Source organism: Rana temporaria, chromosome 11 (assembly GCF_905171775.1).
Source record: "Rana temporaria chromosome 11, aRanTem1.1, whole genome shotgun sequence".
Lineage (NCBI taxonomy): Eukaryota > Metazoa > Chordata > Amphibia > Anura > Ranidae > Rana > Rana temporaria.
The window spans coordinates 147701152-147721496 of record NC_053499.1 but is presented as its reverse complement, the minus strand read 5'-3'; the positions used below and the strand labels follow the sequence as shown (position 1 = coordinate 147721496).

General features: G+C 48.8%; 1 protein-coding gene across 1 annotated transcript in view; it reads right to left on the bottom strand.

Annotated features, from left to right (window-relative positions):
• The window catches only part of LOC120917843 (dual specificity protein phosphatase 22-A-like), a 55962-nt gene extending 37356 nt beyond the window's left edge, over positions 1-18606 (bottom strand). The window contains exons 1-5 of the mRNA XM_040329409.1: positions 18480-18606; positions 17540-17582; positions 12895-12928; positions 9251-9333; positions 1576-1625 (exon numbers count right to left, since the gene is read on the bottom strand). Coding sequence (XP_040185343.1) covers positions 1576-1625; positions 9251-9333; positions 12895-12928; positions 17540-17582; positions 18480-18568 — 299 coding nt within the window. The 5' untranslated portion in view covers positions 18569-18606. The remainder of the gene's footprint in view (positions 1-1575; positions 1626-9250; positions 9334-12894; positions 12929-17539; positions 17583-18479) is intronic.
• Positions 18607-20345: the final 1739 nt, after the last annotated feature.

Genomic DNA, 20345 nt, shown 5'->3' with positions numbered 1-20345 from the left:
GCATCCTAGTCTCTTTGTCCCTCTTTATCCAACAATGGTCCCTCTTCTGCATCCAATTCTCTCTGTTCCTCTTTATCCCATAATGGTCCCCCTTCTGTACCCAAGTCCCTCTTTATCCCACAATGGTCCCTCTTTAGTACCCAAGTTTCTCTATCCCTCTTTACCCCACAATGGTCCTTCTTCTGCATCCAAGTCTCTCTGTCCCTCTTTACCCCACAATGGTCCCTCTTCTGCATCCAATTCTCTCTGTCCCTCTTTATCCCACAGTGGTCCCTCTTCCGCACATAATACCCTATATCCTGCTTTACTGTACAATGGTCCCTGTTCTGCACCCAAATCCCTCTGTCCCCCTTTCCCCCCACAATTTTTTCCTCTTCTGTACCCAAGTCTCTCTGTCCCTTTTTAACCCACAGTGGTCCCAGATCTGCTCCTAATTCCCTCAGTCCCTCTTTACCCCACAATGGTCCCTCTTTTGCACCCAAGTCCCTCTTTACACCAAAATTGTCCCTCTATAGTACCCAAGTCTCTCTGTCCCTCTTTACCCCACAATGGTCCCTCTTCTGTACCCAATTCCCTCTGTTCCTCTTTACCCACAATGGTCCCTCTTCTGCATCCAATTCCCTCTGTCCCTCTTTACCCCACAATGGTCCCTCTTCTGTACCCAATTCCCTCTGTTCCTCTTTACCCCACAATGGTCCCTCTTCTGTACCCAAATCCCTCTGTTCCTCTTCACCCCACAATGGTCCCTCTTCTGTACCCAATTCCCTCTGTCCCTCTTTACCCCACAATGGTCCCTCTTCTGTACCCAATTCCCTCTGTCCCTCTTTACCCCACAATGGTCCCTCTTCTGTACCCAATTCCCTCTGTCCCTCTTTGCCCCCCCAGTAGTTCCTCTTTTAGGTCTGATGTATACATCTGGACATTTACAGATCATCTTTATATTGCTGTTATTTTTAGGATCCTCCCTGTAAATAACAGGATTTCTCACTTTTGAAAAAACAGTATAAAGAGGAAATTAGTGATGCAATCTTATGACAAAAGTTTGCTTTTTTATTTGTTTTTTTTTAATTCTGAATCATGAATTTGGCTGGAAGTCAATCCACCCAAAAATGGTATTTTTTTACCACTTCCATACCGGGCACTTACGCACCTTCCCGCCCAAGCCAATTTTCAGCTTTCAGCACTGTCGCACTTTGAATGGCAATTGCGCGGTCATGCTACACTGTACCCAAACAAAATTGGCGTCCTTTTTTCCCCACAAATAGAGCTTTCTTTTGGTGGTATTTGATCACCTCTGCGATTTTATTTTTTTTGCGCAACAACTAAAAAAAGACTAACAATTTTGAAAAAAAATTACGTTTTTATTTTTGTCTGTTAATTTTTTTGTAAATAAGTAAGTTTTCTCTTTCAATTACGGGCACTGATATGGCGGCACTGATGGACATCGATGAGGTAGTACTGACGGGCACAGATAAGTTGGCACTGATTGGCGGCGCTGGTATGCGGCACTGATGGGCACACATAGGCTACCTACATACCTTATTTATGTACAGTGTAATGAGAATGACTACTTACAGGTTCTGGCTGCTGCTGTCTGAGGCTGCAATACACAGGTAGGTCTTCTCCTGCAAGACACAGACAGGGGGCGTCAGAGGTGAGCGGGGGAGAACAACCATAACAGTTTTCACATATCAATGTCATTGTAAATCTGCAGCTTTCATTACAATAATCCCCGGTGATCCTGCCATGGAGGGTCCTTGTACAGACGCTTCCTGTTATAGGGTGACAATGATCTGTCCCTGACCTCCGGCCTTCCCTCCAGTCTTGCACAGTTGTACCGGCTCCTCCCCTGGACTGAAATGGCTCACTCTGATTTCACCGCACACTGCGAGCTTCTCACAAAGTGCATTGGAAGCTTCAGGAACTCAGATGGAGCCCGCCTCATTTCCTGGCTGAAGGAAGTCCAGCATCATCTAGCTCTTTCCTCCCCAGCCTCTGGCCTGCCCCTTTCATTGGATTTCAATTATGCTCCGTGACCGGGACCACGGGTCCCCGGAGCTGAAGAACAGGGACAGCTGTGCGTAAACACGGCTTCCCCGTTCTTCACTGTGGCGGCGTCATCGATCGTGTGATCCCTTTTATAGGGGGACACAATCGATGACGTCAGTCCTACAGCCACACCCCCCTACAGTTGTAAACACACACTAGGTGAAACATAACCCCAACAGTGCCCCCTGTGGTTAACTCCCAAACTGCAACTGTCATTTTCACAATAAACAATGCATTTTAAATGCATTTTTTGCTGTGAAAATGACAATGGTCCCAAAAATGTGTCAAAATTGTCCGAAGTGTCCGCCATAATGTCGCAGTCACGAAAAAATCGCTGATCGCCGCCATTAGTAGTAAAAAAAAAAATGCAATAAAAATATCCCCTATTTTGTAAACGCTATAAATTTTGCGCAAACCAATCGATAAACGCTTATTGCAACAGGGACAGCTGTGCGTAAACACGGCTTCCCCGTTCTTCACTGTGGCGGCGTCATCGATCGTGTGATCCCTTTTATAGGGGGACACAATCGATGACGTCACACCTACAGCCACACCCCCCTACAGTTGTAAACACACTTTAGGTCACACATAACCCCCATCAGCACCCCCCTGTGGTTAACTCCCAAACGGCAATTGTCATTTTCACAGTAATCAGTGCATTTTAACCACTTGCCGACCGCCGCATGTATATGTACGTCCACAGAATGGCACGGATAGGCACATTGGCGTACCTGTACGTCCCTGCCTTTCCACGGTTTGGGGGTCCGATCGGGACCCCCCCCCCCCCCCCGCTACATGCGGCGGTCAGAAACCCGCGGGGAGCGATCCGGGACGACGGCGCGGCTATTCGTTTATAGCCTGCATCGATCGAGTGATCCCTTTTATAGGGAGACACAATCGATGACGTCAGTCCTACAGCCACACCCCCCTACAGTTGTAAACACACACTAGGTCAAGCATAACCCCAACAGCGCCCCCTGTGGTTAACTCCCAAACTGCAACTGTCATTTTCACAATAAACAATGCATTTTAAATGCATTTTTTGCTGTGAAAATGACAATGGTCCCAAAAATGTGTCAAAATTGTCCGAAGTGTCCGCCATAATGTCGCAGTCACGAAAAAAATCGCTGATTGCCGCCATTAGTAGTAAAAAAAAAATCAATTAATAAAAATGCAATAAAACTATCCCCTATTTTGTAAACGCTATAAATTTTGCGCAAACCAACCGATAAACACTTATTGCGATTTTTTTTACCAAAAATAGGTAGAAGAATACGTATCGGCCTAAACTGAGGAAAAAAAATATTTTTTTATATATTTTTGGGGGATATTTATTATAGCAAAAAGTAAAAAATATAGATTTTTTTTAAAAAAAAATTCGCTCTATTTTTGTTTATAGCGCAAAAAATAAAAACCGCAGAGTTGATCAAATACCACCAAAAGAAAGCTCTATTTGTGGGGAAAAAAAGGACGCCCATTTTGTTTGGGAGCCACGTCGCACGACGGCGCAATTGTCAGTTAAAGCGAGGCAGTGCCGAATCGCAAAAAGGGGCAAGGTCCTTTAGCTGCATTTTGGTCCGGGTCTTAAGTGGTTAAGGAATAATTAGCTCGTCAGTCGTGATTTGGAGGGGAGTTGGGGGGAGGTGTCGGTTGTCACGGTCGGGGGGGGGGGGGGGTGACAGCGCCTGTCCTGCGGTCTGGAGCATCTTCTGTGAGATGGAGCTGCTGCAGCTGTTTCCTTCCTGCTGGTCCCTCAGCAGAACCATCTGCAGACAACGGGCACAGCTCAATCTGTGCTGAGAGTGTTACACAACCCGCCATGCCTTTCCTGTTCCTCCTTCTCTGTGCCGCACTGGGGGGTGTGATGTAAGACGCGGTGGGTGTATTTTTATCCCTCAGCCCACATCTGCAGCACTTAGGAAATATACAAATCCATTTTTGATAATCATGGTTTTTAATGTGACCATCGCATGTTAACACCTTTTCTGTTCCATATTTCATGTTTGTGTCCCTGGTGGGGCCCAACCTGCAGCTCTTGCTCAGCAGTGGGAGAGATGATTTTGTAAAGTCTCCTGTAGCATTACATATACCTGATAAAATATACGGCCCTTTGGGGGCCTCAAGGGGCCACCCCTATATATATCACAACCTGGCAACCACTGATCTAGAGCAGAATAGTTGCTCCCTCTAGTGGCTGAGAGGAGGTCATTGCAGTCAGTCAGTTCAACAAATCCTGGAATAAAATCTCAGAGAGAATCCATTGGCCCAGATTCAGGTACGACTTGCGCTTTATTTGCGGAGGCACAGGGCAACGATTTTGCCCTGCGCCCACACAAATATTTTGCGCTGCCCTCGATTCACGGAGCAGTAGCTCCATAAATTGCGAGTGCGCGCCGGCAAAATTGCCCGGCATAAGCGCGCGCAACTTAAATGATCCCGCCGGGGGCGGGAATCATTTAAATTAGGCGCGTTCCCGCGCCGATCGTAAAGCGCATGCTCCGTCGAGAAACTTTCCCGACGTGCATTGCGGCAAATGACGTCGCAAGGACGTCATTTGCTTCAAAGTGAACGTGAATGGCGTCCAGCGCCATTCACGATTCACTTACGCAAACGACGTCGATTTTAAATATCGCGACGCGGGAACGTGGGTATCCTATAGCATTGGCTGCGCCTGCTATTAGGATGTGTAACCTTACGCGAAACCCGACGTACGCAAACTACGTAATTTGCATACGCAGGGCTCGCGCAACATTGTGAATCGGTGTTAGTATGCAATTTGCATACTATACACAGATCACAATGGGAACGCCCCCTAGCGGTCATCGCTAGAATGCAGCCTAAAATCTGCGTGGCATAAGAGCCTTATGCCACGCAGATTTTAGGCTGCAGTCGGCGTAACGAGTTCTCTGAATCAGGAGAACTCGTTACGCCGGCGCAAGTCAGCAATTGCGCTGCATAACTATGGTTATGCAGGCGCAATTGCTACCTGAATCTGGGCCATTGTTTTTTTATCAGACAAGTACGGTACGTCTACTTCGCGCCCCATAATAGTCAGGAAACAGCCTGCATGCTCAGTAATGTGTCAGTGTAACTCTTCCAGGTATTTATTAAGTCTTACAGAGATCTAACAAGGCCTGCATCTGCTTTCCTCCCCAGAAGGACAGCGCCAGCTTTGCTCAGGCATCATCTAGGGATCACATCTACTTCCTGGACTGAGATGCCACCTTAGAGACAGCACAGTCATGTAAATCCTGTTGTCTGCGCAGCTCTTGTTCACAAATGTCTGATCAGCCCCTTGCTGCAGCCTCTTATCTTGTGATGTGCTGCAAAGTTCCAATGTACAGCCTAATCACTGGGGGAAGGGAGACTGAGGAAATGCTTCCTTCTGCTTGCAGCAGACTGATGACATCATCTCGGCCTAGGCAAAGTCACTAGACTGGAGCTCAGGGACGGCTTTTTAATGATTGTTGGTGTCAGTGGAAGAAATAGTGCCCCATCCTTGGTATCAGTGGAAGGAATACTGCCCCACTATTGGTGTCAATTGGATGAATAGTACCCCCATTGTTGGTGTCACTGGGAGAAATAGTGCCCCATCATTGGAGTCACTGGGAGGAATAGTGCCCCATCATTGGAGTCACTGGGAGGAATAGTGCCCCATCATTGGAGTCACTGGGAGGAATAGTCCCCCATCATTGGCATCAATGGGAGGAATAGGGCTTCATCATTGGCATCAATGGGAATAATAGAGCCCCATCATTGGCGTCACTGGGAATAATAGAGCCCCATCATTGGAGTCACTGGGAGGAATAGTTCCCCATCATTATCATGAATGGGAGGAATAGTCCCCCATCATTGGCATCAATGGGAATAATAGTGCCCCATCATTGGCGTCAATGGGAATAATAGTGCCCCATCATTGGCGTCAATGGGAATAATAGAGCCCCATCATTGGTGTCACTGGGAGTAAATAGAGCACCATCATTGGTGTCACTGGGAGTAAATAGAGAACCATCATTGGTGTCACTGGGAGTAAATAGAGAACCATCATTGGTGTCACTGGGAGGAATAGTGCCTCATCATTGGCGTCAATGGGAGGAATAGTGCACCTTCATTGGCGTCAATAGGAATAATAGAGCCCCATCATTGGCGTCACTGGGAGGAATAAAGCCCCATTATTGGCGTCAATGGGAGGAATGGTGCCTCATCGTTAACATCAGTGGGAGGAATAAGAGCCCTGTTGTTGGTGTCAGTTGGAGGAATAGTGCCCCACCATTGGTGTCAATGGGAGAAATACGGGTTGATTTACTAAAACTGAAAAATCTGGTGCAGCTGGGCATGGTGGCCAATCAGCTGCTAACTTTAGTTTGTTCAGTTAAGCTTTCACAAAAAATCCTGGAAGCCGGTTGGTTTCTATGCAGAGCTGCACTAAATTTTGCACTCTCCAGTTTTAGTAAATCCCCCTCATAGTGTCTTGTATTAGTGGGAAGAAAAGTGCTCCAAGGGCCAGGTAATGGCAAGCAAAGGGCCGTACCTGGCCCCCAGGCCGCAGTCTGGAGACCACTGATCTATCATATTAGGAAGTATCATAGTCGGTAAACTAATTCCATTCACAATCTTTTCAACAGAAGTATAGGTAGATTCACGTACAGAGGACTAACTTTAGGTTGGCCTAGCCTAGTGTTTTTAGGCTACACCGCCGTAAATTAACTAGGCTAGTAGTGATTTTCAAACCACTTACCTGCTAATCTACGGCGGCGTAGCCTAAACCGAACGGGCGTAAGGGCGCCTAAATCAAATTACTAGGAGGGGGGCGTGTAGTATGGAAATGAGGCTTGACCTCACGTTTTTACGACGTTTTCACGTACTGCGCATGCGCCGGGCGCCTACATTTCCCAGGGCGCATTGCGGCTAAGTACACCGTACGGGCCTATTGATTTCGACGCGGACGTAAACAACGTAAATCCCGATTCGCGGACGACTTGCGCAAACGACGTAAAAAATTCGAACCTCGCGGCGGGAACGGCGGCCATACTTAACATTGTTATTCCACCTCATAGGTGGAATAACTTTAGGCAGCCTATCCCTTACGGAAACTACGTAATGCGACGGTGTAGACCTAGCGTTTGTTCGTGAATCGGCGTATCCCCTCATTTACATAATCTACGCTGGCCGCAATGGAAGCGCCATCTAGCGGCCAACAGAAACATTGCAAGCTAAGATAGAACGGCGCAAGCCGGCCTATCTTAGCTTTGTTTAAGTGTATCTCTGTTTGAGAATACACTTAATCAAACGCCGGCATAACTCTTTGTGAATCTACCTAGTAGTGTCTTATTCAAGTCCCCATTGCACATTATGGTGTAATGCTGCCCCCTGGTGTTTAGAATGAAATGTACGGCCATAATAATTCTAACACATCATATATACAGAAAATATTTCAGGGATCTTAAATTTCATTTTATTTTACATAAAAGATCAGATCATGTAATCCTAATCATTAGTAATGGGATAATTGGCTCGATCGTCAACAATTAGGTATTCTATGCAGATTACTGATGGGTCTGTACTCTGTAGTGCCTTGAGTACTCGTTTTAGACCAAACCTTACTGGGGAGTGAGTTGGTGGGGGAACTGGGGAGTGAGTTCGGGGGGACTGGGGAGTGAGATGGGGGGGGCTGGGGAGTGAGTTGGGGGGGACTGAGGAGTGAGTTGGGGTGGGGGCTGGGGAGTGAGTTGGGGGAGGGGACTGGGGAGTGAGTTGGGGGAGGGGACTGGGGAGTGAGTTGGGGGGGGACTGGGGAGTGAGTTGGGGGGGACTGGGGAGTGAGATGGGGGGGACGGGGGAGTGAGTTGGGGGGAGGGACTGGGGAGTGAGTTGGGGGGGGACCGGGGAGTGAGTTGGGGGGGACCGGGGAGTGAGTTGGGGGGGACCGGGGAGTGAGTTGGTGGGGGATTGGGGAGTGAGTTGGGGGGGCTTGGGAGTGAGTTGGGGGGGCTGGGGAGTGAGTTGGGGGGAGGGACTGGGGAGTGAGTTGGGGGGGGACTGGGGAGTGAGTTGGGGGGGGACTGGGGAGTGAGTTGGGGGGGGACTGGGGAGTGAGTTGGGGGGAGGGATTGGGGAGTGAGTTGGGGGGAGGGACTGGGGAGTGAGTTGGGGGGGATTGGGGAATGAGTTGGGGGGGAGGGACTGGGGAGTGAGTTGGGGGGGACTGGGGAGTGAGTTGGGGAGGGGACTGGGGAGTGAGTTGGGGGGGGACTGGGGAGTGAGTTGGGGGGAGGGACCGGGAAGTGAGTTGGGGGGAGGGACTGGGGAGTGAGTTGGGGGGAGGGACTGGGGAGTGAGTTGGGGGGAGGGACTGGGGAGTGAGATGGGGGGGACTGGGGAGTGAGTTGGGGGGGGGACTGGGGAGTGAGTTGGGGGGGGACTGGGGAGTGAGTTGGGGGGAGGGACTGGGGAGTGAGTTGGGGGGGACTGGGGAGTGACTTGGGGGGGGACTGGGGAGTGACTTGGGGGGGGACTGGGGAGTGAGTTGGGGGGAGGGACTGGGGAGTGAGTTGGGGGGAGGGACTGGGGAGTGAGTTGGGGGGGACTGGGGAGTGAGTTGGGGGGGGACTGGGGAGTGAGTTGGGGGGAGGGACTGGGGAGTGAGTTGGGGGGGACTGGGGAGTGACTTGGGAGGGGATTGGGGAGTGACTTGGGGGGGGACTGGGGAGTGAGTTGGGGGGAGGGACTGGGGAGTGAGTTGGGGTGGACTGGGGAGTGAGTTGGGGGGAGGGACTGGGGAGTGAGTTGGGGGGGACTGGGGAGTGAGTTGGGGGGAGGGACTGGGGAGTGAGTTGGGGGGGACTGGGGAGTGAGTTGGGGGGGCACAACTTGCAGTTTGCACTCCACTGGCTGGCACTAAAAAGCAGAAATGTCTTTATAAGGCCAAACTCTTTTTCCTCTAAAGAGGACCTGTCCTGGCAGAAATAAGCTGCTGTTGGATCCATAACTGTTATATTGATCCCCCGGCTTCACTTCCTGCTAATTCACTGGGCTGGAAATAACATGCAGATAGATAGTTCTGTGTTCTGACGTCATTGTTATTTCACTTGCCGCATGCTTACTCTACATCTGAACAACAGCCAGGGAACTAGCAACTTCTGACAGAGGATGTTCCTGCCAGGCTGAATACAATGGGAGTTTTGGTGTCTCCACTACTCACCGGTAAGAGGGGCTTTGCATTGTTGTGGATGGACACGATGTGGGTGACACCATTCCTGCTCAGTGATGTCTTGTCCTCGGAATCTAGGGAGAGACCATTAGAAGTAAGTCACACATATAGAACCGACCAGACTGATGATGATGAGCAATTGATGATGTGAACTCCACGGGATGACATTTCGTTTGCTGTGTGTACTTTTTATTGTAAACAATATATATATATATATTTCTATTTCAGAACTGCGGATCTCCTGCAGCCTTTATCAGCCACTATCTACCTCCATGCACATGATAGATGCACATGGTGGGCCTGATTCAGATACAATGGCGTATCTGTCCGGCCGGCGTAACGTATCTCTGATACGTTACGCCGCTCTAACTTTGGGCACGAGTTCTTTATTCTGAAAGAACTTGCGCCCTTAGTTACGGCGGCGTAAAACGTATGTGTTGCGGCGTAAGGCCGCGTAATTCAAATGGGGATGTGGGGGGCGTGTTTTATTTAAATTTGTGTTGACCCCCGCGTTTTTTACGTTTTATTTGAACGGCGCATGCGCCGTCCGTGAAATATCCCAGTGTGCATTGCTCTAAATGACGTCGCAAGGACGTCATTGCTTTCGACGTGAACGTAAATTACGTCCAGCCGTATTCGCGAACGACTTACGCAAACAACGTAAAATTTCAAAACTCTGCGCGGGAACGACGACCATACTTAACATTAGCTACCCCTAATATAGCAGGGGTAACTATACGCCAGAAAAAGCCGAACGCAAACGACGTAAAAAAAAAAGCGCCGGGCGGTCGTTCGTTTCTGAATCGGCGTAAATCCTCATTTGCATATTCCTCGCGTAAAAATACGGAAGCGCCACCTAGCGGCCAGCCTGTCGGATCTTAGGGATATCTATGCGTAACTGATTCTCTGCACAGATACGACCGGCGGAACTCAGAGATACGACGGCGGAACTCAGAGATACGCCGTCGTATCTCTTTCTGAATCCGGCCTGGTGTCTCTGGACCAGGGCCGCCATCAGGAATTATGGGGCCCCTTACACAGTTTCAGGCATGGGCCCCGTGGAGCAGAAAGCAGAGAAGGGGGGGGGGGGGTCCTGCCGCCTGAAATTGAGAAGCTGGGGGGAGGCGCAAATTGAGAAGCGTGGGGGCCCTTTACAAAAAAAAAAAGAAGAAATAAAGTAAAGTATATATAAAAAACGGGGGAAAGCCATATAAAAGAAATAAAAAAAATTGACCCTCTAATAAAAAATAAATTAAAAATATATATTAAAAAAAAAAATATATAAAAAAAAAGGGGGGGTTGCCATCCGGGGCCCTGGGGACCTCCGGACCTCTAAAAAAATAAAAATAAAAAATTGGTCCTTTAATAAAAAATTAAATAACTGATCCGCCCCGTGTGAAAGGGGGCTAACTCAAATAACTCGTTACATCCAAGGTATGCAGAACACCATCTCTGAATGCACAACACATTGAACCTTGAAGCAGATGGGCTACAGCAGCCAAAGACCACACCAGGTGTCACTCCTGTCAGCTAAGAACAGGAAACTGAGGTCTACAATTGGCACAGGATCACCAACATTGGACGAGAGAAGATTGGAGGAACGTTTCCTGGTCTGACGAGTCTCGATTTCATCTGCGACATTCAGATGTTGGGTCAGAATTTGGTGTAAACAACCTGAAAGCCGTCGTATCTATGCGCGCTATTCAGGGAACAAGATACGCCTGAATTTCTGCTTCATCCGACCGACGTAAGTCTTAGTACGCCGTCATATCTTGGGTGCATATTTACGCTGGCCGCTAGGGGCGCTTCCGTAGATTTACTCGTAGAATATGTAAATGAGTTAGATACGCCGATTCACAAACGTACTTGCGCCCGCTATGCCGTTTACGTAAGGCGTACGTCCGGCGTAAAGTTATCCCTGCTATATCATGCGCAGCCAATGTTAAGGTATGGACATCGGAACAGCCGTCAAATTTTACGCCGTTTACGTAAGTCGTACGTGAATAGGGCTGTGCGTAACTTACGTTCACGTCGTAGGCAGTGTTCGACGTATCTTAGGCATTCTATCCGACGCATGTACACTGGGTACACACTGGGATTCTTTCACGAACGGCGCATGCGCCGTTCGTAAAAAAGGTCAAATACGTGGGGTCACAATTAATTTAAATAAAACATAGGGCTGGGCGTAGGTTACGTTCACGTCGAAAGCATTGAGCCGACGTATCTTAGGGAGTATATGCGACGTGATCCTGAGCATGCGCGCGCATGCGCCGTTCGTTCGGGAAGTCATTTACATGGGGTCACGGCTAATTTTAATACAACACGCCCACAACTTGAATTAGGCAGGCTTACGCCGGCACATTTACACTACGCCGGCGCAACGTACGGCGTGAGATCTTTCAGAATACTGTTCTGGGCTCCCTGTTTTACGTCGGCGTAGCGCACATGAGATGCGCTACCCCGGCCAAAAGATGCGCCGAGCTACCTGAATCTAGCCCTATGTCACTAAAAATGAAGGAAGAAGGGGGTCCAACCCGGGACTAGCAAGGCGTTCCTAATAAAGTGACCGGTGTGTGTATATACTGCATTATTAACCACTTGGGATCCGCCTGCCGTCAATTGACGGCTACAGTGCGGATCCCAATTTCCAAACTGCCGTCAATTGACGGCCGCCCCTTAGGGCGGTCCCCGCGCGCGCTCCAGAGCGCGCTGCGGGGAAAATCTGTGTTGGCCGTGTCCCTCGGACACAGCCAATTACAGATCGCCGCGAACGGCCAATCAGAGTGGCCGTTCGCGAGGCGATCTGTGCGGCCAATGAGAGAGGATCTCATATGTAAACATATGAGATCATCTCTCATTGCCGTTTTACACAGAGACAGCGGTGCTGTCTCTGGAGAGGAGACCGATCTGTGTCTCTTGTACATAGAGACACAGATCGGTCACCCCCCCAGTCACCCCCCCTCCCCCACAGTTAGAACACAATGCAGGGATACATTTAACCCCTTCCTCACCCCCTAGTGTTAACCCCTTCAATGCCAGTCACATTTATACTGTAATTAGTGCATATTTATAGCACTGATCGCAGTATAAATGTGAATGGCGCCAAAAATGTGTCCGATGTGTCCGCCATAACGTCGCAGTCCCATTAAAAATCGCAGATCGCCGCCATTTCTATTAAAAAAAAATAATTAAAAAAAAATAATTCTGTCCCCTATTTTGTAAGCGCTATAACTTTTGCGCAAACCAGTCGCTTATTGCGATTTTTTTTTTTTTTTTTTTTACCAAAAATATGTAGAATACGTATCGGCCTAAACTGAGAAAAAAAAATGTTTTTTTTTTTTTAAATTGGGATATTTATTATAGCAAGAAGTAAAAAATATTGTATTTTTTTCAAAATTGTCTCACTTTTTTGTTTATAGCGCAAAAAATAAAAACCGCACAGGCGATCAAATACCACCAAAAGAAAGCTCTACTTGTGGGGAAAAAAGGACGTCAATTTTGTTTGGGAGCCACGTCGCACGACCGCGCAATTGTTAGTTATAGCGATGCAGTGCCGAAAGCTGAAATTTCACCTGGGCAGGAGGGGGGTATATGTGCCCAGTAAGCAAGTGGTTAAAGTGTGGATTTGCTCTCACCTCGTATATTGCCCAGGTGGAACCCATCCAGGATCTGCAGGAGAAAAACATCCGCTGAGTTATGGCAACGATCGAAAACAAAAACACTGCAAATTTTTAAAGCAGTGAACACACAAAGTGTACATTTATATACAGTAATACAGTGGATTATAGGATTTTACAAACATTTTAAACTAGGGCTTATTTTCGGGGTAGGGCTTATATTGCAGCCCTCCTGGAAAATAACGCTAGGTCTTATTTTCAGGGAAACACGGTATATAGGATAGATTTTATTTGAGGATAAATCTTCATTTTTAGTCAAGCGGCGGCGGCGGCGGGACGGCGAGTGTTGCTGTTCATATGGATGGTGGTGGATCCGGACCACCCAGGCATTGATGGATGTACGGAGTATCCACACAGCAGACGGATAATGTTTATCCTCGATGAAGACTCTGCCAGATAGTAACATCGTCATCCGCCGGCTATTTTCATGCTGTGTTTATCCCAAGCCGTACCTATTTATAAACTGCCTTCCCATGGGCTTCACCGAGCTTTTAACCGGTTCGTATATCTGATGAGGGTGAACTGTCCCTTTAAAGGGGGACTCCTGACAGTTATCATCACCTTAGCAAAGAGGAATCTCTAAGACAACTGTCACATTGTTGTGTGTTTGCCTGCCCATGTTTTCTACACTTGGGGCCAGATTCAGGTCCCATTTACGTTACACCGCCGCAGGTTTACAGCGTAAGTGCCTGATTCACAAAGCTCTTACCTGTAAACTTGCGGCGGTGTAACGTAAATCCGCTCGGCGCATGCCCGCCTAATTCAAATGGGGCGGGCACCATTTAAATTAGGCGCGTTCCCGCGCCGAACATACTGCGCATGCTCCGTCCGTCAAATTACCCGACGTGCATTGCGCTAAATGACGTCGCAAGGACGTCATTGGTTTCGACGTTAACGTAAATGGCGTCCAGCGCCATTCACGGACGACTTACGCAAACAACGTGAATTTTAAAATTTCCACGCGGGAACGACGGCCATACTTAACATTGGCTAGGTCACCTAGAGGGCAGCCTTAGTTTTACGCGGCGTATCTCGACGGAAACAACGTAAATTTAGAGCGACGGGTAAAGCGTACGTTCGTGAATCGCCGTAACTAGTCATATGCATATTCTACGCCGACCGCAATGGAATCGCCACCTAGCGGCCGGCCTAGAATTGCATCCTAAGATCCGACGGTGTAAGTCAATTACACCTATCGGATCTTAGGGCTATCAATGCGTAACCTGATTCTATGAATCAGGCGCATAGTTACGACGGGCGGATCACAGAGATACGACGGCGTATCAGGAGATACGCCGTCGTATCTCTTTTGTGAATCTGGCCCTAGCTTCTTCTACTCATACAGCAGAGAATGCAATGAGCGCCCTTGCTAAATGACTGCCGCAGAGATAATGTAAGCTCAGTTAAGCTGGTCATAAATGAGACCATTTTTTTCCGTTCAGTCAAATACAGTAAAACCTTGGTTTGAGAGCGTTTTGCAAGACAAGCAACATTTTTTTTTTCAAAATTTTGCCTTGATATACAAGCGATGTCTTGATATAAGAGTAGCGTCATGTCACAACTGAGAAAAAAAAGAGAAGAGAGGAGCCTCTAAGTGTAGCAATATGGTTACATTTAATAAAGGTACAACTAGGACTGGGAAAAAAATAGATTTGATTTAAAAATCGAGTTGGCAAGTCAAATCGATTCATATTTTAAAAAAATCTTTTTTTTTTTAGATATTTTTTCCCCCCAGGACTGGCGCCAAGAATCCACCTATTACCGGGTGTGGACCCTCACAAATGACCCTCCTGTGTAGGGTTGCCACCTGTCCAGGACTCACCCGGACAGTTCGGGTTTCGAATCCTGTGTCCAGGTTTCAGTCCTATGCATGCCACATTACTGTTCTCTTTGGAGCGCCCAAAGAAAACAGCGTTAACCAGCTAGTCCCACCACCCCCCGAAATTTCTTTTTTAATTAAAATGTTCGGGTTTGGCTTGAAGAAAAAGTGGCACCCCTACTCCTGTGTCCCTCCTGTCTTGATAGCCTCTCCGGGGTGTGCAGGGGTGTCAGGTCACCTGTGGCCAGGTGACAAGTGCACCCCATGGGGGTCAGGGATGTACCACAGGGTAGTGAACCCTATAGCCGACTGCTGCGATCAGAGAGGAAGCGCAAACCCAAGATCGCCCAGGGCGCGGAGTCTAAGATCCAGCTTTGTGTTCACCAGAGCCTCTAGTGGTGAGGATGGCCTTCGCCGCAGCTGGATCCAGGTCGCGACCCCTGGGATCCCTTAGATCACGCTCCGCAGAGAGAGAGGGGAAGCAGCAAGCAGGACAACGGTAGTCATGGGTAAGCCGAGGTCAGGGCAACAGGCAGACTAGGGTAACCGAAGGACAGGCAAAAGGTCAAGGGCACAGGCAAACAGGAGAAGTCAGGGACGAGCCAAAAACTGTACACAGGAAGGTAATCGTAGCACACTGCAGACCATTACAAGGGGAGAAGTCAGTCAGCTGCGATCCCGGGAAAGGGCCGCAAGGCCGGCTGTCAAAGACTAGGCCGAAGCCGCGGCCTTGCCTAAAAAATCCTGCCCGCAGCTCCACAGGACCGGCGCCAGAGTCGTCCTGCTACCGCTTGCGGACCCTCACAACTGACCCTCCTACCTTGGTGGCCTCTCCGGGGTGTGCAGGGGAGAAGTCAATCCACCGCGATCCTGGGTAAAGGTGTTTGGGGGTTCTAAGTAATCCTCGGTGGGGATATTTTATAGGTACTCATTACAGGTAGAATAATGGGCTTAGTCTTTGGTGACCCCATTTAGCAAAAAAAAAAAATCAAAAACGTTCAGCTGCGTATAAGAGGATTAAAGGGTTAATGACACGGCCTCCCTCCGCCAGCTTATCCCTCTGAGTAATGTCGTCGCCGGCGACAAACAGCTGCTCGCCGCCGCAATCTAATTTTAGTTGATCCCCGCTTAGGCCGCCGTATAACCTTTCCCATTAGTAATCGATCTCCTGCGCGCACTATCCAAACAGACGTCACGTGAATATGGCGATCGCCGTACGGATCTGCCAAATCCAATCCCGGAAAAAACATTCCCGAATCTCTGGAGGGATTTATCCAAACGCATCATCGGGGAACTGAGAATCTCATCAGCCAGGTCCCTGAAATCTCCAATTCCTGGGGAGCGGAGAAGGCGTACTGCTCCAAGGTTGTGTGCGGTCACATCCCCGGATCGCCCCTGAACCTCGCAGGAACATTCGTGCTACGCGTTGCATTGACGCACGTGCTCTCATGTATTGTGGCGTGCTAGAACTCCAGCCCAAAATAATAATAAATATAAATATTAGGAGCCAATTAAAAGATAAAATAGAGATTTTACCTGCCACTAGATGTCCCCATTATGAAGTCCAGCATAATAAAACCCACTTACCGTGAGCCCAGGTCACCCTGAATGCGCCCCACAGGCTGTGACTGGACAGTGAAAAAAGAAGCAGTACAGTGATGCCTATTATACACCATACAATTTTCTTATTCAATTTTCTTTAGATTTACCTTCAACTATGTAGTGCAAGGGCCTGCCTGATTTTATACAAATTGAAAGTGTTTAGGTCTGACCTCATTTTATATGGTTTAAAGCAGGAGTTCACCCGAAAAAAAAATTTTAACAGTAGATTGATTCTCATTTTGTCAAGGGGAATCGGGTGTTTTTTTTTAAATCCGAGCAGTACTTACCGTTTTAGAGAGCGATCTTCTCCGCCGCTTCCGGGTATGGTCTTCGGGACTGGGCGTTCCTATTTGATTGACAGGCTTCCGACGGTCGCATACATCCGCGTCACGGGTAGCCGAAAGAAGCCGAACGTCGGTGCGGCTCTATACGGCGCCTGCGCAACGACGTTCGGCTACTTTCGGAAAATCGTGACGCGATGTATGCGACCGTCGGAAGCCTGTTGGAAGCCTGTCAATCAAATAGGAACGCCCAGTCCCGCAGCCCATACCCGGAAGCGGCGGAGAAGATCGCTCTCTAAAACGGTAAGTACAGCTTTGATTGTAAAAAAAACTACCCGATTCCCCTAGACAAAATGAGCCTCTCTGCTCTCTCTTCCTATAAGCATGGTCCTTGTCAGCACATGAACTGATTGACTTGTTGTGCTGCTTCCTACATTAAAGTAGACATACAGGCACCTTTTTCTTTCATTTTAGAATAAATAAAGGAGGACTATATCCCATCAGTTTTTCTTTTTTTTTTGCCATCTGTGTCTCATATGAGAGATTTTCCTTTATTTCCTGTCCCATAGCCAAAACAGGAAGTGAGAGGAAATCCCTGAAAATTAAGGGAATCCCTTGGGGGTCACCAGAACTAGTGACCCCACTGAAAGATTTCCCCCCATTACTTCTCTGGGGACAACCCAAAAATCTGGATTTTCTTTTACTTTCAGTGGTGGTAACAGTAAGCAGGACAAACAGAGAGGGTGAATCTCCCTAACGGGGACACAGACAGCAATAAAACCTGACAGTTGTTCTAATCTCTCTCCCCAACAAAAGTTTTGCCTTTAGTTCTAAATGAAGTGTTTGAAGAGAAATACATAGAAAGTAGAGAGGTGTGGTAGAATACACACACAAGGCTTACCTGACTCATTCTTCCGCCCATGGCCGTCTCCGGTTTCCAGGAGCTGCAAACAAACACAAGGCAGAGGAGGAAGGGGGAATGCCTGCAGGGAGAACTTCACAGCAACAACCGATACAAAGTGACTACAAAGTCACCCAGCATAAGACGAAGTAGCAAAACTCCTTAATCAACTGAGGAAGTATGAGCAGAGGGGGTGACAGTGGATGGGGGGATGGATTGGTGACAGTGGATGGGGGGATGGATGGGTGACAGTAGATGGGGGATGGATGGGTGACAGTGGTTTGGGGGGTTGTGGATGGATGGGTGGCAGTGGATGGGGAGGATGGATGGGGGGGGGGGGGTGGATGGGTGGCAGTGGATGGGGGGGATGGATTGGTGACAGTGGATGGGGGGATGGATGGGTGACAGTAGATGGGGGATGGATGGGTGACAGTGGTTTGGGGGGTTGTGGATGGATGGGTGGCAGTGGATGGGGAGGATGGATGGGGGGGGGGGTGGATGGGTGGCAGTGGATGGGGGGGATGGATGGGTGACAGTAGAAGAGGGATGGATAGGTGACAGTGGATGGGGGGGATGGATGGGTGACAGTAGATTGGGGGGGATGGATCGGTGACAGTGGATTGTGGGGGGGATGGATGGGTGACAGTAGAAGAGGGATGGATAGGTGACAGTGGATGGGGGGGATGGATGGGTGACAGTAGATTGGGGGGGGTGGATCGGTGACAGTGGATTGGGGGATGGATGGGTGGCAGTGGATGGGGGGGGATGGATGGGTGACAGTGGATGGGGGGATGGATGGGTGACAGTGGATGGGGGGGATAGATGGGTGACAGTGGATAGGGGGGATGGGATGAATGGGTGACAGTAGAAGGGGGATGGATGGGTGGCAGTGGATGGGGGGATGGATGGGTGGCAGTGGATGGGTGACAGGTTCTCTTACTGGTGATGAAGGTGATCAGACTCCAAGCTGTTCAGGGCAGATCTGAGCTCCTCAGGAAGTGTACAGCATATGACAGAAGTCTGAGCCATGGAGGAATCGGATTACCAGGGCAGATCTCACACCCCTTGTGACAGTGACACCCAGATCCGACTGGTGTCAGGCAACAACACAGAGAGAGAATCGTCCTGCTGTGTACATAGGGTGGGGTTAGTGCCGATCCTGACCTCCCTGGGGCCCTACGCAAAATGACATGTCACATTAAAGGTTAGTAGCGGGGCGGGGTCGCTGCTGAAAATGACATGTCACATTAAAGTTTAGAAGCAGGGGGGGGGGAGGGGGTGTTCTGCTGTCGGAAATTACATCTTACATAAAAATGAGAAGCGGGGGTGCTGCCTTCTTACCTCTTCTCCCATGCAGCCAGCGAGTTGAGAAGCGGGGTGAGGGGCCGAAAATTACTTCTCACTGGGGTGGGGGTCTCTGTATACAACTAAGCTCTACTGTTAAAGGGGTTGTAAAGGTAAAACATTTTTTCCCTAAATAGCTTCCTTTACCTTAGTGCAGTCCTCCTTCACTTACCTCATCCTTCCATTTTGCTTTTAAATGTCCTTATTTCTTCTGAGAAATCCTCACTTCCTGTTCTTCTGTCTGTAACTCCACACAGTAATGCGAGGCTTTCTCCCTGGTGTGGAGAAAGCCTCTTAAAGGAGGAGGGGGCGAGCAGGCAGGTCAGGACACTCTTTGCAGATAGAGAAAGGAGCCGTGTGTTAGTGGGCGTCCTGACTCTCCTGTAGTCCAAGGGAGGGGGCGAGCACGACACTCCACACCAGGGAGAAAGCCTCGCATTACTGTGTGGAGTTACAGACAGAAGAACAGGAAGTGAGGATTTCTCAGAAGAAATAAGGACATTTAAAAGCAAAATGGAAGGATGAGGTAAGTGAAGGAGGACTGCACTAAGGTAAAAGAAAGCTATTTTGGAAATAGAAATTGTACCTTTACAACCCCTTTAAAGATCCAATGTCTACATCTGTATAGGTAAATGCACAATTCCATTAAATCTGAAGTTTAATCTGCTTATGTATTGTCCTCCCTCCATCAACATGTTAGTGCTCTGTGACCACCGAGTCCTTCTTACTCCGCTGATCACAGATTGTGGGGGGCAATCATAGTGACCCTCTACCACAGGGGCGTCAAACTCAATTTCATTGTGGGCCGCATTATGATTGCCCTCAAAAGGGCCGGTTGTATCTGTAAGATTAGATGTCCAGCGCATGCCCTCCCCCCTTACATTAGATGTCAAGAGCCACCCCACCTTTAGAAGTTGAGTCCCCCATTCTCCTTACATCACAGTGCACCCCCCTTTCCTTATGCTGCTGCGAAGAAGCTAGATGCATTGCTTGAAAGCACAAAGTAAGGGTCTGGAGGAGGGCTGGAGCTCTCAGGCAGCTGCAGAAGAGGTGTGAGGGCCACATGAACTGGCCTGGAGGGCCGGATTCGGCCCGCGGCCTTGCATTTGACACCTGTGCTCTACCACATTACCAGCCATGTCCAATGACAGCTGATCACAGATGTAAACGCAAGCCAGGAGAGAAGAGGAGCCGATAACTGGCTTTTGTGAAAAGGGACATCAACACGTATAACCAGGGCACAGATTATCAGCGCCGTCCCAACAGTGTCACCCATCGGTGCAGCCTCATCAGGAGGAGAAAAATTACCGTTTGCAAAACTTTATAACAAACTTAATTTTTTTATTTTCATAACATTCAATGTTTATGAAACTAATGTATGAAGGTGAAAACCCTGTCACTCAGCCGCCACCGCGTTACTTACCTGAGCCCTGCGTTTCCAACGACGAGAACGGTCTCCGGC